The sequence below is a fragment of the Archocentrus centrarchus genome, chromosome 12 (assembly GCF_007364275.1).
Source record: "Archocentrus centrarchus isolate MPI-CPG fArcCen1 chromosome 12, fArcCen1, whole genome shotgun sequence".
Taxonomy (NCBI): domain Eukaryota; kingdom Metazoa; phylum Chordata; class Actinopteri; order Cichliformes; family Cichlidae; genus Archocentrus; species Archocentrus centrarchus.
In genome coordinates this window covers 3,549,999-3,567,149 of record NC_044357.1, presented here as the reverse complement: position 1 = coordinate 3,567,149, position 17,151 = coordinate 3,549,999, and the positions used below count along the sequence as shown (strand labels likewise).

Below are 17,151 nucleotides of genomic sequence, written 5' to 3'. Positions count from 1 at the left end.
TTCTCTGTAAACCCTGGAGATGGTTGTGCGGGGAAGTCCCAGTAGATTTTCAAATACATCTCACACCAGCAACCATGCTACATTCAAACCACTTAAATCACCTTTCTTCCCCATTCTGATACTCTGAACGTCAGCAGGTTGTCAAGAATACATGCATGTCTACTTGCCCAAATACATAGAATTGTTGCCATCTGAATGGCTGGTTAATCAGTTGAACAGGTGTACCTAATGAAGTGACTGTTGAGTTTATATATTATGAACCTGATGAAGTATTTTATATTCTCAATTAATGTATGATTTGATCTTAAACCTTACTTTGTTTAATTTTACTTTAAATTTTATAGCAACAGTTGTTAAATTCATTGTAACTGATTGTAACGAATTAAAGGAGACTTTCACTACTCTATAAATCTAGTTCAGCAACTTTTGCTTTAGATTATATTTGTTGTAAAGTTTGATTTATTAAGCATCATTATGTGTTTGAAGTCTTTAACCAACAGAAGCCTGAGGAAATGTAGGATTTAGCATTTATAAAAGAACAACAGGTGCTTTATTCAAGAGCTGATGACGAGATGCTGGAAACATACAGGAGTGGAACGGAATGTTTGGAATTGATGACACAGTGTAGCTACTTTGCAGCATTCTATAGAACCTGACACATAAAGAGTGGTTCTTTAGGCTCATTCATTTAGGTCAGTTCATTTAGGTCAGTTCAGGTCATTTAGGTTTATGCAGTGGAACTTCTATATAATGCACTTGATACTTTTAACCCACAATTTGTGTTTCTACATAAATATTTTCTCTAAACCTTGTGGCAGGCTGCTTGTTGTGTCCTTCAACTTGAACACAAAGTGCAGAAAGTTGTCACTCTCATTCTAAGAGGATCAAAACCTCCTATGAATGTGTGTCACAGGATCCCAGACAGTTTGTCAATGTCTCTGAACTTGTCGAGAACAAACTCCACATAAACCCCCCCTCCGCCACTAAGATGGACATCAGGGAAGAACTTGAGTGTGCTGTGGAGGGGTAGAAGTGGGAAGAGCTGGCTTCCATTCTTGAGGATGCCATACGTGACCTGCTGGGCCAACCCCACCCCCTCAGCCAACAGCAGACAGTCCTCCTGCATTTGTGCAGCAGGCTCCCCGTTAACTGCTTCCCCACCACAGTGCCAGCTCACTTGTTCAGTCAGCCAGGGACAGGTGAGACACACAGAGGTAGTGACTGGTGTCATTAGAGTTTTATTGATACAGGTACTTAAAACTGTTGGATGCTTGAGGCCAAATGAAAGAAAAAAGTCTGCTGTCATCTTCCTTGTATTTTCCCATGTATAACTGTGGTGTGAAGCTTTGCTGATCAGTAAATGTAATCACTGCCCGTGAGTCATAATTCAAATCTTATTCACATATACCATACAAACATATACCACTCAGTCCCCACTAGGTGTCAGGGAAAGCGAGATATAAACCAGTAAACAATCTCGCGCAGTTCAGAAAAGTCCCACTATTAGGTGTAGCCTCTGAGTACATTTCAGAGCCTGTACTTTTTTACTTCTACTTGAGTAAAGAAGTTGAATCAGTACTTCAGCTCTTACCAGAGTATTTTTTAACACAAGTATTTGTACTTCTACTTAAATGCAGAATGTCGGTATCTGTACTTTTGCTACTTCTGATTTGATAAGTCAATCCATCCATCCATCCACCTTCTACTTATTCGGGGCCAGGTTGCGGGGGCAGCAGCCTAAGCAGAGAAGCCTAGATCTCCTTCTCCCCAGCCACCTCCTCCAGCTCATCCAGGGGTACCCCAAGGCGGTCCCAGGCCAGCCAAGAGATATAATCTCACCAGCATATCCTGGGTGAGGGGCCAGACAAAGAGCAATTCCAAAAACCCCTGTGGAAGAGTCATCAAGGGAACTTTTTAACCCTGCTCAGGATAGGGTTACCGAGGCCCCACCCTAGGGCCAGGCCTGGGGAGGGAGCTCAAGGGAGAGCGTCTGGTGGCCGGGCATTAGTGTGTGGTGCCTGGTCGGGCGCAGAGGAGACACAGGCTCGCCCTCCTGTAGTCCCACCACCCGCAGGAGGTGTTGTAGGGGTCAAGTGCAATGTGTTTTGGGTGGTGGCCAAGGGTGGACCGATACCCGGCTATAGAGACTGGCTTCTTACAAGATAAAAAAAAATAAAAAATAGTAAGGGAGCATTTCTGCAATTAAATTTATGGCACCAACACAGCTTCACATGCTCATGATGACCAGTTGGAAAAACTCTGTTTTCACAACATCATGATTACCAAGACTGCTCATGACATCACAACAGGTCAAAGTTAAACATGCAAACACCTTTTCTGTTTCAATGTGTTGGTTTTGTATGTGTACAGTGCTCCCTCACTCAGGATTATCGTGGTTTGAATTTTTGAGTAAATAGAAATTCACATTTAATATTTGGCAAGTTTGACTCTGAAAGGCCCCCCCATCCTCCAAAAACAAGTTTTTGGAATTTTTTGTCTTATGAATGATCAGAAAACAGATCAAACATCCAGGGTACCAAAACTTGTTTCTATTACTCTGTCACTGAGATTAAATTGGTGCGGTTTTCCTGTTGAATCTGTGATAAATTCCTCGATTTGATCCTGAAAGTTGTTTGTAGGAAAATATCAGTCCAAACAAGATTTTGGCTTTAGACTGTGACACTTGGAGTGGCTGTAAAATTGATTTGGTTCATGTCTTTAACAGAGTTTAAATATATTTTTCCAAACCTGAAAATTTCATGTCGCTGTCTCATGTACTTAAGATGTTATGAGGTCTCAAAAATATTGGGAAAAAGGGACAAATTCTTCCTGAAACTTCTGTTTCAGAAACGGTGCAGCTTATTGCAAAAAGACAGCCCCAAATCACTTGTGTATTACTCTGTGCTAAACTGGCTTGCTTCCAGCTTTTAACTATCACACTTAAAATACTATAAAAGAAAACTTGCAAGAAAAAGAGGCCCCTCGACTCCTGAGCACCTGAAATCCTACAGCAAACAAGAATGAGGAAATGACAGGAACTCATCTCGAGTTTCCAAATGCTTGTTAAAGGAAGTGATGCAATAGAGCGGTAAACGTGTACCTGCTCCAACCTTTGTGAAACATGTATCAAAAAACATGCCACAATCCTCTGCATACTGAAAAATACCACATTTGGCCTACATGTGTGATGAAGTATTATTGCACACTGTGGTAAAGTGAATACTTCTTCCACCACTCTGAGCAGGTATTCAACCAAATGTCGTGCTATTAGGTTGCATCTGTGCTGTTTGCATTAATTTGCCTGTGATCTGCAGGTGTGTCACCTGGCTGAGTGATCAAGCCTTGTGTAACCTGGTGCTTCTTAATAAATACAAATGCTGTATGAGAGCCATTTATTTTACAGCTGTGATGCAATCACAAAGGCACTGGCTGTGATCTAAAGAGACACAACTACAGATAAAAAAACACACACACACACACTTTTCTCCTGCTTCTGAAATGATTGCCTGGAATTCTAATACACAAACAGAAAATGAAAGTGAAGTAAGAGTGGGTGCGAGGTGCAGTACGCAGGATTACTGCAAATTTTGAGAAACTATTCAATTACACATGAATGAAACAGCAGTTGGTTTGTAAGAAAATACTTAGTAAAAATCCCACATATGTAATAAAAAAAATACATTTTAAACTTATCTGATTTGCTCTTACTGTCTTGTGATTCAACACGATTTCACTAAACAAAGTCTAGCAGTGTGGCAAAGCAGCACACGCGCTATAAATTTCTATCTGTAGACATCACACCATAGGAAACCTTTAACTGCTGACAAAACCTTACCTTGACCTTGAAATAGGAACTTTGGCCCTGACAACTTAATGCCAATCTTACTATTGTGAAATGCAATATGAAATAAATACAACATACAACACTACCACTGGCAAACTAACACACTGCTTCAGCACAGCTTTTTGTTTAAAAAAAAAAAGTGATAAAATAGTCCTGAGCGCAAAAGGGAAAGAAGCCATTATTGCACAATTTCAGTTCACACAGTTTAGAGAATTCTTTGTGTTTGAGCCACCCATGCTTTGGCAACAGAGTTATGTCCAAATCTGATCACGGCTGATCTGCGCAGCTCAAGCGTGATCTCTTCTGCACAGCACGCAGTCTTCTGTACGTCTTTTTTTTAAGTCTCCTCAAGGAGCTTCCGGAGGTTTTTTTGAATCTGTGATGAAAAAACAAACACAAGTTAGACAACTGAGAAGGGACCATTCAAAATTCAGAATGATGCTAGACATGTTACAGCATGAAGACTGGACAATGAGGGCAACAGCCAGCTTTGCACCACTCACTTATTAACACATCATGTAATGTTAAATTTACTTGAATGACAAAATGTGAAAACACAAAACACCAAAACACAACAACAGTTGCCTCAAGGTGCTTTATATTGTAAGGTAAAGACCCTATAATAATAATACAGAGAAACCCCAACAATCAAAGACCCCCTATGAGCAAGCACTTGGTGACAGTGGGAAAGAAAAACTACCTTTTAACAGGAAAAAACCTCCAGCAGGCTAAGAAAGTGTTCAGGGTCACCTGATCCAACCCTAGCTTTATCAAAAATGAAATTTTTAAGCCTAATCATAAAAATAGAGAGGGTGTCTGTCTCCTAAGTCCAGACTGGGAGTTGGTTCCACAGAAGAGGGGCCTGAAAGCTGAAGGGTCTGCCTCCCATTCTACTCATAAGTATCCGAGGAACCACAAGTAGGCCAGCAGTCTGAGAGTGAAGTGCTCTATTGGGGTGATCTGGCACTGTCTCCTTTATCTTCCTGAATCTCTTTTTTCTGGTATTTCCTGTTTATACTTGTCTGTTTATATCAGAATGAATGTACTTTAAGTTAAAAATGCTATAAACAAAAAACAGAAATGTTGTGTTTTTACAAGGAGTCATGTGGGGCGACATCTTTACAGAGAATAGTGACCAAGCAGGAATTTCCAGGGCTGTACAAATGGGGAAAAACAAAAACACTGAGATCCCTGAGATGGCCACTTGAGGCTGATTCCAATAAATGAGTCAATGCCCACAGGCTCTCTTGTTAAAACGAAACCCATTAAAAACATGTTTACAGCGTGGTACAAAAAACTGTACCACACTGTTCCTTTAGTGTGTGGAAGTTGGGTGAACCTTAATCCATCTGGATACTGCAGTCATGGGTGTGGTGGGTGTCCTGACATGTAGTGTGATAGCCATGCTTGCTAGCATTAGCTTATAATTTCTTCTGGCTCCAAAAAACAAAAGACTTCAAAAAGCAGACTCCAAAACCACTGAATGATGTTGCCGTGGCTATGTCTATATGTCATACACAGACAGTTTGGGGTGGCTGTAGCTCAGGAGGCACAGCAGGTCACCTACTGATCGGAAGGTCAGCAGTTTGATTCCTGGCTGCTCTGGGCTGCATGCCAAAGTATCCTTGGGCAAGATACTGAACCCCAAGTTGCTCTCCAATACAAGTGTCAGAATATGAATGTGTGTGAATGTTAGACAGTAAGCACTTAGCTTAGTTAATCATGGAAGTGCTTGTGTGAATGGGTAAATGTAAATGTGTTGTATAAGCGCTTTGAGTGCTCAGACAGAGTAGAAAAGCGCTATATTGGAACTAGTCCATTTACCTCCTTGTGTCTTTTTGTGGGTGTGTCGCCAGTTTCACTATTGAAGTGAATCCTGACTTTGTGGTAGGAAATATTTAATGGCAGCGTTTGAGAGAGCAGCAAGGTTAGAGTCAGTGAGAGCGACAGAAAAGCAATAAGGTTCAAATGATTCGAATCGATTCACTGCATTTGGTTCAGCTCCCAGTGGTGCTATCACACCACTGGGAGTTTTGGGTCAGTGCATTGCACAGTACTGACTGCAATGATTGCCTTTACAGCTGCTTGGAGTGAGGCAAAGTGTACGAGCTTGCAGGGGGAATGGACTTCTGGAGGGACATCAATATTGAGATGATGTCAGATGAGGAGCACGGCACCTCTGAGGGGAACTCCAGGTGCAAACAGCTTCACTTGTTCCAGTGTATCTGGCCACTTTAAATCTCACTGGTTTGGCCAGAAGTTGCTAACATTTGTATTTGCTATTTCTGATGAGTATCAATATAGCAATTACCGTATTTTCCGGAGTATAAGTCGCACTTTTTTTCATAGTTTGGCTGGGGGTGCGACCTATACTCCGGAGCGACGTATATGTGACATTTATAACACATGAACCAAAATACTCCAGCCACTTGACATCTCCGTGAACTGCAGCTTTAAGGCAGTCTTGCGTAACCTGTGGGCGCAGTGGATGATGGATGGAGAGCACAGCTTAACGGCAACTGGGAGAATGCGCCACCCAACTTTCCTGGAAGTCATTGGATGGATCAAGAAAACATGGGCTTCAGTGACAAACCATCCGGTTGGGATTCAGAAAGGCTGGAATAATTGGAACTGCAGCTGACGATGAGTCTGACGAAAGCGACACAGAAGAGGAAGCGGCGCTTCGTCTACGGAGTGTACGGAATTGTTTAGAAGTGACACCGAGGATGAAGAATTCAATGGATTGATGGTTTGGTTAACTTGTTAGTATGTTCTTTATGCTATGGTTATCTGAATAACTTAATGTTACGTTAACATACCGAACACGTGTTCGTTGTGCGTCATGTAGCTGAATGTGCTACGTTAGCATAACGTAGGCGTAACCGTGTTCGTCCTGTTCTTTAATCCATTATTATTTTAAATTGCCGTTCAAGATGGAATTTCTACTCTGGGTCTCGGATTATATCACACACCCCCCCCCACCCCCCCCCAAAAAAAAGTGCGACTTATAGTCCAGTGCGACCTATATATGTTTTTTTCTTCTTTATTATGCATTTTTTGGCTGGTGCGACCTATACTCCGGAGCGACGTATAGTCCGAAAAATACGGTACTGTGAATCAATCCCTCATAATTTTTGCATTTAGTCACTGATTAGGCTTAGTTTTTAATACACAAGGGAACACTGTATTATTATTATTATTATTATTATTATTATTATTATTATTATTAAAGCCTGACCGATATATTGACCCTGCCGATATATCGGGTGACATTAGCTATTTGCAGATGTATCAACCATGCTGATCAGTGCAGAGCATAAACAAGTAATTATTTTTAAACTGCATTGTCATATTATCTTAGTAGGGCCTCATAAATGACTGCATATAACAGATGTTAAGGAAATCTATTTAGGGAATAGATTAGGGAAATACTGGATTTCTAAATCACCAAATATCAATATCAGTATTGGTCTTAAAAATCTTTTATCAGTCAGGCTCTAATTATTGTTTTTCATTTTTGCTTTGTTGTTGTTGTGAGGTGAAGCCTACCAAATCTACCAAATCTAATTACCACTACTTTAAGTTATAATATTACATCTAACAATAAGCTCACAAAATGAGACTAACCTTCTCTAGCTTGAACAGGTTGGTAGCCAGCTCCCCATAGATCTCAGCATTCACTTTATCCTGTGACCTTTGGCTCCCAGCACTTCTGCAACAAGATTTATTACAGTTCCAAACTCGAAAATGTGGTATTTGCATTCATACACTTAAATCCTCTCAACAAAAGATGGATTCAGCTCTTACTTACTCACTGTACATATGTTCTCCCATTGAAACCAGAGAGTTCAAACGCTGCTCAAGAGCCACAATCTTGAAGGCCATGTAACAGGAGGACAAGACAAGAACGCCAACTCTGTTAAAAACACAGAAACACAGTGAGACACGAGGAGTCAAGTAATAACCACAGAGAACAATCACTAAGCCAAATGCTGTACATGATTTTTCTTTTCAGCAATGCCTAAGAATTATCTTGTCAGACTACTCTGGCTTCTCAAAATCCACATAATGAGAGGCTGCTCACAAAAACAGATAGATGAGGAGGATGGCTTGTAACGACATGGGCTGTGAGGACTTGTCTTTTGGAGTGGCTTCCCATGTTGGTTTGGTTGGATCTACACGTCAAAGCAAAAAAAGAAAAGAAGAACTAAGGGTATCAGTGTTGCACCTTTCATCAACAAGCCTAGAAACACAGAAAAAAAAATGTTTGAAATACTTTACTGTATGAAAGAATATAAAAAAATATGCTTTCTTGACCAAATTTACATGAGATGGCTGATAACAAAGTCACATTTCAGATTGTTTGCTTAGCTTAGCTCCAGAAGAAATAAAATCTATCTACCAGCTCCTCAGCCTATTTGATAGAAACAGTACAGAGAGTGGGGAAAATTACACACAGGAAATGGTCCGGGGTGGGCTTGAGCTCAAGCAGCTACAGCACCCTTCGGATTGCCTGTTCATCCAGGGAAGCTAGAGCGCTCCCTAGTGCTCTAGCACTAGGGACATTCAACACCTCCTGGTAAACAGTGAAATCCAAGACTACAGAAGCATTAACAAAGCATCTTTTCTTCTTTAGGAAGCCATTATCAAAGTACCGCTCTTGAGGGTGGGTCCGTGCTTTTGGCTCGGAGTCTGGAGGTGAATATCCGCGTGGACTGAAACTTCTCCGCTCTTCACTGTGCTTAGAAACGTGTTTGGGAGGCCGCTGAAGTCTGCTCAAAGCAACAGGGGAAAAAATCTTTGACTCCAGTGGACGGTGACTTTGAGTAAATGTTAAGAGAATAACAAAGAACCTCACAAATGTAACAAGTGTTCTTAGCTTGTAAAACAGAAAAAAAAAAAAAAAAACTTTATCAGATGGCTTTTTGTGAAACACGTCTTCACTATGACAAAAAGCAAAGTCTCAGAGGCTCACCTGGCTTCACTCCAGCTATCGGAATAGTAAAGACTGTCTGTGCCACAGTGACACCTGACACCCTTTACAGAGAGAACTAATAACTCTACAAACTGTGTACAGTAGATTAGAGTGAGTACACAGTAGCTGATTAATCACACAGAGGAAAGAAGATAGAGCACACACTAGCTATCTTGTCATAATCTGGAGTCTGTGATCCGGAGCTGCTGCTCTCCATCATTTCCTGCCGTCTCTTCTGCACGACGCCATCGAGGTCAGAGAAGTCTCCCGAAAAGTCCTGCAACCCACATGCAACATGCCACAGTCATTGCACACAGTGTAGGTGTTGTATCACATGAAAACAAGGTGCTTGCATAGCTCTTTCTATCACAACGGAACCTAAATATATAATAAAGAAACATCCCGCACATAAAAATCCCAGAAAAAGAACGGACAGACCCCTGACTGACCAAAGGAAGTGACGACGGGCATTTGATTCTGAAGCTGTTTTCACAGGAAGAAGTCACGGGGCTGCTGCAGGGCTTATCCACCTGTAATGACAGCAGACTTCTTTGGTATTGACTCATGAAACTGTTTGCAAGCAGGTGCCTATTCAGACATCCAGCAGACAGAACCCAGCAGTGGAATTCAGTTGGTTGTCTGTTTCTATAACACACAATGTGCATACCAAAGCCTCTTTAAAGGTGAAGTTCACTCTCTTTGTTTTGGTTAGACGCTGCTGGATCACTATTTGCTTTAGCAAAGGTTTCATCTTCATTAGCAAACAGTTGCCTATTTAAACACCCTACAAAAACAATGCTACACTAGAGTTGCGTGCGTACAGGCACCTGGTGAACATAGTTCTCTCCTTTTAGCTGCCTGAACTAAAATTCACCATCTTCCATTTGTTTTCAAACTGTACCTGGCCCTTAAGCAGCAAAATGCTAAACTGTCTCCATTAGCTGGTTGTTATTTTGACTTCTGATACTTCACTAGAGCCCAATATTTCGTTTAGACAATTTAATATAAAAAGACAGTGTAACAGGAAAGGAAGCTGGAACATGTTGATGTTTAATACACTATGTCCATGATACAAAGTAACAGCATGTTCAACTGCGTCTTTGAAGATGTACAGGTTACCAGTCTTGAAGGAACATAAGACTTAACTCACTTCCACCAGATATTCACACAAAGAAAAGCTGAAAGCTGAAAGAATAAACAATTGAATCCTGCTAAGAAGTTGTATAGCTAGTACAGAAGATGTGATTTTACCTCTAAATGAAGGCAGATGGATTTCAGAAGCTTGTAGGTGGTGTTTCGAGAGAGGAACGACACAAACACATGCTGGAAAAGAGGGATGTAGCATCAGTTTCATGTATTTTATTTTTATAGTAGCAATTCAGAACAATAGCTGCCTCAACAGGCCTTATATTGTAAGGTAAAGGACTGCAACAATCAGGCGCTGCCCTATGAGCAATTATTTAGCGACTGTGGGGAGGAAGAACTCCCTTTTAACAGGAAGTGACCTCTATCAGAATCAGGCTCAGGGAGGGGCTGCCTTCTGTTGGCTAGGGGTTGAGGGGAAAGACAGGGAAAAGCTTAATAAATATTTTCTTACCTGTTCATTTGGAGTTTCGATCACAAGGGCGTTTGGCACTAATAACGCTGTTTTTGTTTTTTTGATTAATTTCACAGACGTCACTGGGATGGAAATCTGGCAATGAGAACATGTTTCTTTACAAATAAATTAATCCCAAAGATTTCACATAATTCCTCACTGCAAATACAGTGACATACCTTGGTATCTTTGCCAAAGACCTTGGAGTGGAAGCAGATCCAGTTATCAGAGACAAATAATTTGCCCTGATACAAAATATCTCTCTGCAGGGCACAAGTGTAACCTGTGGACGTGTAAATTTTCAGATTAATGTCCTCACATTTCTTTGCTTTTTGCCTGAAAGCAGAATCTGAAACTTACTTTGCTTGAGGTGTTCATCTTTGCCGACTTCCTTGAACAACTTATGAAACTGGGTATTTGTTTTTGATAACTGAAAAGAACATTTTTAAATTGAAAAAATGCAAAAAAAAAAAAATTATGGTTACAGGTTTGGTTTGGTGGGGATTTGTCAGTGGATGAGAATGTGTTTTGTTTTTTTTACCTGGGTGGGCTGCGATTTCTTCCTTTCAAGCTTTCTTTCTAAGTCACTTGGACTAAACATTGGTGAAAGCTGCTCCACAGGTTTCAGTCTGGCAAATGAAAGGTTAGTGTTACAGTTAACTAGCACCTGAAGACCAGTAACAGACAGTAGCTGCAGAAGGACAAATACTGTTACACATTATAACTCCAACTATTACTAAATGCTATTACCAGGCAAAAATAACCACCTTCCATTTGGCTCTGCGGGTGTCATATGCGGTTAAGTTAAGGCTGCTTACACAGCAGCAGCATAATTAGTAAACAGTTCTTGGATCACGCAGGTACACTGTTGTCAAAAGTATTCACTTGTCTGCCTTCACACACATATGAACTGGAGTGACATCCCATTATTAATCCATAGGGTTTAATATGATGTCGGCCCACCCTTTGCAGCTATAACAGCTTCAACTCTTCTGTGAAGGCTTTCCACAAGGTTTAGGAGTGTATATGGGAATTTTTGACTATTCTTTCAGACGTGCATTTGTGAGGTCAGACACTGATGTTGCACGAGAAGGCCTGGCTCACAGTCTCTGCTGTCTTGGTATGCTGAAGCAGGTGTCCTGGCAACCGCCAAACCCTGACTCGTCCATCAACTGCCAGTTGGAGAAGAGTGATTCCTCCCTCCAGAGAACATGTCTCCACTGCTCTAGAGTCCAGTGTCTATGTGTTTTACACCACTGCATCCAATGCTTTGCATTGCGCTTGGTGATGTAAGGTTTGCATGCAGCTGCTCGGCCATGGAAACCCATTCCATGAAGCTTTCTACACACTGTTCTTGAGCTAATCTGAAGGCCACATCAAGTTTGGAGGTCTGTAGAGACCTGACTCTGCAGAAAGCTGGCGACCTCTGCGCACTACATGCCTCAGAATCTGCTGACTCCACTCTGTCATGCTCTGTCATTTTACGTGGCCTACCACTTCCTGGCTGAGTTGTTGTTGTTGCTTCCACTTTATTATAATACCACTAACAATTGAGGAAATTTCACAACTCGATATGTTGCACAGGTGGCATCCTATCATGGTACCACGCTGGAATTCACTGAGCTCCTGAGAGCGACCCATTCTTTCACTAATGTTTGTAGAAGCAGTCTGCATGCCTAGAATCAAGAATCAAGGATCAAGGTTTTATACACCTGTGTCCATGGAAGTGATCTGGATGGATGAGTGAATACTTCTGGCAATATAGTGTATATAGAAGGATGGGTGCAACTGCAGAGATGTAGTTGGAATGGAAAACTTGAACATTTTCACTAAAAAAATAAAAAGTACAATAAGCTTCACCAATCTCTTACAAGATTTATTTGCCACTTTAATTTAGCCTTTTAATTCTGAAATAAAAGTTAACTTATTAATAACTTATTTTTATTATTATTTTTTGTTAATGGAAAAAAATAACAGTGACATTAATAAACCAAAAAAATCAATAAATAAATCATTTTAAAAATGTATGAACGTCCAAAAGTTTATATACTGCTTAGAAATAATTAAAAAAATATATACATATTGACCACCTTATGCCGGCTGGTTTCTTCCTGCTCTCGGAGTGGTCGGACACTGGCTCCAGACAGAGCTGGAGGTCTGCGGATGACCTTCCACGCTTCCGATGTCTCTCCTCGCCTCCATTGTCCACCTCCAACCTGAACACATTACACAGTTGAGACGCTGTTCTCTGACCTTTGCTTTCCAGCGAGTCTGGAAAAACCTGTGTCTTAGATAATACCTCTTTGAACTTGGTTAAAAAGCAGCTAGACATAGCAGCCGCTTCAGGTTTCTACTTGTCTTTTCCTGTAGTCATATTACACGATGTTGTTATAATGATTAATTTCACAGAGTTCCCATTCAAAGGCACACAAACATCTCTTTGAGTAGCGCATTAAATAGTCAGAGCAGACCATCAATTTGCCTTCGGCACTAAAACATAACTTTTGCCATCTAGAATGCAAATTAACCCTATCCTGCCCTATTCCGTGCCGCGCATTCTTTACATGCATCCTTTTACAATATAAGCAGAGGCCTTTAAGTCAAATCCACAGTCTGAGACAGGATGTGGATGCAAATAATCGCAACGTTTGAATCGTCCCCATTTAAACTAAAACGCAAACTCAGGCCCTGCCTGCATCTTTCCCACACTCACGTCGAGCGATTCCCTCGGGAGTCCTTGCAGAGAAGTTGTTCTGGTGAGAATAACGGGGTCAGAGGTCTGTCCGCCTGCTCGGTCATCAGTACCATATTTCATACTTCATATCGCGCTCATCTCCGCCATCGGTTTCTACTTTCGTTCGCCTGCCGCATAAAATGGAGAAGCTTCAGGAAGGCTTTAAAGTTTGGGACAAATCGGTCGGTGGACCGAGAAGCCGCACAGAGGAGGAGCCGGGAAGGGGGAGGGAGCAGCCGGGACTAACGTCAGGAGCAACAGGGAAGGAGCGAAGAGGACTTCTGCTTTGGCTCGCGAAGTTGGAATAATGTCGAAAACCCGCAAGCCGTATGATTACCATGCGCTACTATCCCTGTGTGATAAAACGCTCACGCACACTAAAAGTTGCGTAAAAGCTTTGCGTAAACTTTAGGTGAAGGTTGATTAAGGACACTTCTTCAAGATAGACTATTGTTGATTCCTTTGTTTTCCCTTGAGTAACTGTTCTTCATAAAACTCTAGGCTGCGATGTGATTGTATTCAAGAGAAATCTCCAGCAGGGGGCAGCAGAGTCTAAGTGATGTGATGCATGTGCTTTCAGGCGGAGTTACCGAAAAGTAGTCTCTCAGTAATGTGTAGTAGTTAAACAATATTAGACAATCCTCTGTTGTCCGATATTGGGAAGCCTGTGCGAATTGTAACCTCAGCGTCCTGTTCTTAGCTGACAGGAGTGGTCTTCTGCCGCTGTAGCCCACCTGCTACAGGGTTTGTTGTGTTGTGCATTTAGAGATGCTCTTCTGCATATCTGTTGTAACAGGTGGATATTTGAATTACTGTTGCCTTCCTATCAGCTTGAAGCAGTCTGGCCATTCTTCTCTGACATCAACAAATCATCCCCCCAGAGAACTGCCGCTCACTGGATATTTTCTCTTTTTGTACCGTACTGTGTAAACCCTGGAGATCGCTGTGTGGGAAAATCCCCATAGATCAGCAGTTTCTCAAATACTCAGACCAGCCTGTCTGGCACTAACAACACTAACAACCATACCACAGTCAAAGTCCCTTAAATCACGTGTGTGTGTGTGTGTGTGTGTGTGTGGTGTGTGTGTGTGTGTGTGTGTGTGTGTGTGTGTGTGTGTGTGTGTGCGTGTGTGTGTGTGTGTGTGTGTGTGTGTGTGCATAAACTCCACAGCTTACCTGAGATATTGTTGTTGCTGATGATGAAACTGGTTTCTTGAACATGACTGTTCACTGACCTCCACAGTCATCAGCTCTCAATCCAGTAAAGCACCTTCGAGATGTGGGGGAATGGGAGATTTGCATCATGAATCTGCAGCCAACAATTTGCATTTATCTAAAATTCTTTCTAACATACTCAGTATCTTTCCAGAAATCCATGTTACCATAGTTCATAGTGTAGTGGTCTGTTATCTGCTGTGGCAATCCTTTGTGACAAGGGAGCAGTTGAAAGTAGCTTGTGTTTGGGTGCAGATGTCACTACAGTAGATACACCCAAGAAGGAAGATCTGATTAAATAGAGATAAATAGTAAATGTCTAAAAGATGTACACAGCGTATTCAAACAAGAGTGAAGCTGATTCTTTTGTTACTTGATCCTGATTTCTGAGGGAAAAGTAGATATTTCACACTATAAGCATATTAATAAGAGATATAATTTCCATTGTACTGTTAACTTACTTTTGCGATCAACTATAAATATGTTGAAACTGTCACTGTGCTGCTTACAGTGGCCATGCAATTTATTAAGTAATTTAAGTAACCTCTCTTTTAACTCTAGGGGTCGCTGTTGCAACATTTAATGAAAAGTCGGTGCAGGAACAGAAGACTGTCAGAGTTCATTAAGTATCCGGGAGACAATGGCACGGCCAGCAGTGCAATGCAAGCTAACAGCTAGTAAGCTTGCCATTAATCATGGTTGACAAGGAATTCGGGATTAAAGGAGGGAAAGCTGCCAGAGAGGTTCTGAGTGACTTAGTGCTGAAGGAGCGCTGGAAAACACAGAGATCTTGTGTTTGGTTGGTTCTTGTTTTCATAAATGCTGGAATTCACTAACTCAGTGGCAAAACTATGTAGAGGCAAAAAAGCCTGATAATAATGCATGCAACAATACAAATTTGTAATTCGAAGAGAAATACAAACCTGTGCAATAAAGGAACTCTTGAATTGTTAATTAAGTACAGCAATTTGTGGTGAAAGAATTAGTATTTGAATAAAATGCAGACATTTTGATGTCTGTATATTTTCAAATACTATTTTATCGTATTCATAATCTATGCTGTTTTATCACAGGAGTTCCCAAAATAAGGCCTGAGCCCTTCCAGAGAATCATAAGCCTTACTGTGAGATCATTAATGGGGGTTAAAAAAACATCTAGGTTAGTAATTTAGTTACAGATTTTTTTAAGCCTCTGTACCTTTAACAGCTGAATGAAGTGGAACTGGTACCAGTTGCATATTACTAGCCAAAAGGGTGTTTAATCTTTAATATTTTACATTGAATTTTATAAACTTGTAATGTGTTAATTAACTTCCTATTATAGCTGTGGAATTTATGAAAGTCTAGTCAAAGGTTTCTCTAAAATGATTATGAAAAAACAAAGCAGGAGCTTTAAAAGGACTCCAAGGTGCTTTTATCTTAGCAAAGCTAAGATAAGCTAACACTCGCCTCCCTCTCGCAAAATAATATTTACACTACAGGAGCGTTATATCAGTCTTCTCATCTAATGTTTAGCAACAAAGTGCCTAAACATATTTCCTTTTTTTTTTTTTTTTTTTTAAAAAACAGCCTAATAAAAAAGGGTGATAATTAGATGAATTCAAGCTTCAGCCAGTGCATGTTTACGTGTGTGAGAGAGAGACCAGGGCTCTCTGCTGCTGTTGCCTTCTAAGAAACATCTCCTTCTGTAGGCAGAAGCCTTTTCAGTGCCTGTCATATGTTCCACCACAGAAAGACAGAGAACAAGGAAAGCACAGAGAAAGGAGGGCGCTGTGAGGGAGACAGAGAGAGGGAGCGAGGGAGAGTGCAAAAATGGTACTTGTGACGGGGGAAGATTGAAGTCCTGTTAAGTGCTCTGCTTGAAAGCATGTCTGGCCTCATTAGCTGTCAGTTGTAACAATACTGAACTGGCAGTGAAGACAGGTTGGAGTCTAGTGGTCATAAATCACTCCTCGACAGCTGCCTGACAAGCTGGGAACCAGTACACAGGCACGGACGCCCTCTCAGCTTTGACGCTGCACAGGCACACACTAATCTAAAAAATCATTGCTCTCACCCTGAAATTACATAGAGCCTGTAACAGTGGTATGCAGTGTTTTGTAAGAGGGAAATTGCTCTCATTTTGTGTCTGCCTCCATCTACGTATGCGCACCCATACGTAACCCCTCATCTCCTGTGCTTGTCTGTAGCTGACTGTGCCCATTAGCTGAACATGCAGTGGCTGCAGTGACTTCTGTGGGGCAGCGGGGGTGTTAAGAGCAAGGCCTGCAGGTCATTAATCACGGCCCCTGACATGCAGAGCAGGAGGCCAAGGCTCCCCTATGCATACAGCTGCTGGGCCACACTCATTGCACAGGCGATGTGTTGACCCTCATACGCCCCCACTCCCTCCCAGTGCCTGTGGCTCTCATCTGTCCAACTCCCTCACTGTTTGTGTCAGTCATTCGTGCTGTCAGACACCACCGCCTCTTGATCAGCAGCAACACTTCTAATGCTGTTTCCTTTCACATTCACAGGTTTTTATTGATAACTTTACCCTGATTAGCCTGTGAATACAGCCAGTCTGGCTAGTGGTGCGGTATGGCCATTTGGATTAGGCTATTACTTTTATCAGCTGTATTTCCAGTCATGATTTGGGTTTTTAGCCATCACGTGTTACATTTGAGGCTGAGGTAAACACATATTTAATATTCAATTATGGCTCCTTCCATTCTAAAACCATATTTTAGCACTGAAGTGTTGCTGTTTCAATGATCTATAGGCAACTTTCAGCCATTTAGTAGCTGA

The 17,151-nt window shown here is 41.4% G+C and overlaps 1 protein-coding gene across 3 annotated transcripts; it reads right to left on the bottom strand.

Moving 5' to 3' along the window:
- Positions 1-3,378: 3,378 nt before the first annotated feature.
- On the bottom strand, positions 3,379-13,372 carry LOC115789361 (GRAM domain-containing protein 2B-like). 3 transcript variants are annotated; one of them, XM_030742743.1, is made up of 14 exons: positions 13,130-13,372; positions 12,507-12,632; positions 10,958-11,045; positions 10,777-10,846; positions 10,596-10,699; positions 10,417-10,512; positions 10,071-10,142; positions 9,269-9,349; positions 8,985-9,096; positions 8,500-8,616; positions 7,929-8,019; positions 7,656-7,760; positions 7,472-7,556; positions 3,379-4,220 (listed from the first exon to the last, which is right to left on the bottom strand). In XM_030742743.1, exons 1-14 carry the CDS (start codon positions 13,222-13,224, stop codon positions 4,182-4,184), a joined length of 1,281 nt encoding a protein of 426 aa, XP_030598603.1. In that variant the 5' UTR covers positions 13,225-13,372; the 3' UTR covers positions 3,379-4,181. The 3 variants fall into 3 exon arrangements, with proteins under 3 accessions (XP_030598603.1, XP_030598604.1, XP_030598605.1); XM_030742744.1 differs by having other exon boundaries at positions 7,472-7,553; XM_030742745.1 differs by lacking the exon at positions 8,500-8,616.
- Between the last annotated feature and the right edge of the window lie 3,779 nt (positions 13,373-17,151).

Coding starts and splice junctions, on each gene's coding strand:
- LOC115789361 (XM_030742743.1), bottom strand. CDS start 13,224: ATGGTACTGATGACCGAGCAGGCGGACAGACCTCTGACCCCGTTATTC. Junction 11,046..12,506: donor AAGAAACCAGCCGGCATAAG/GTGGTCAATATG, acceptor TTCATTTGCCAG/ACTGAAACCTGTGGAGCAGC. Junction 7,761..7,928: donor CTCCTCATCTATCTGTTTTT/GTGAGCAGCCTC, acceptor TGTTTTTAACAG/AGTTGGCGTTCTTGTCTTGT.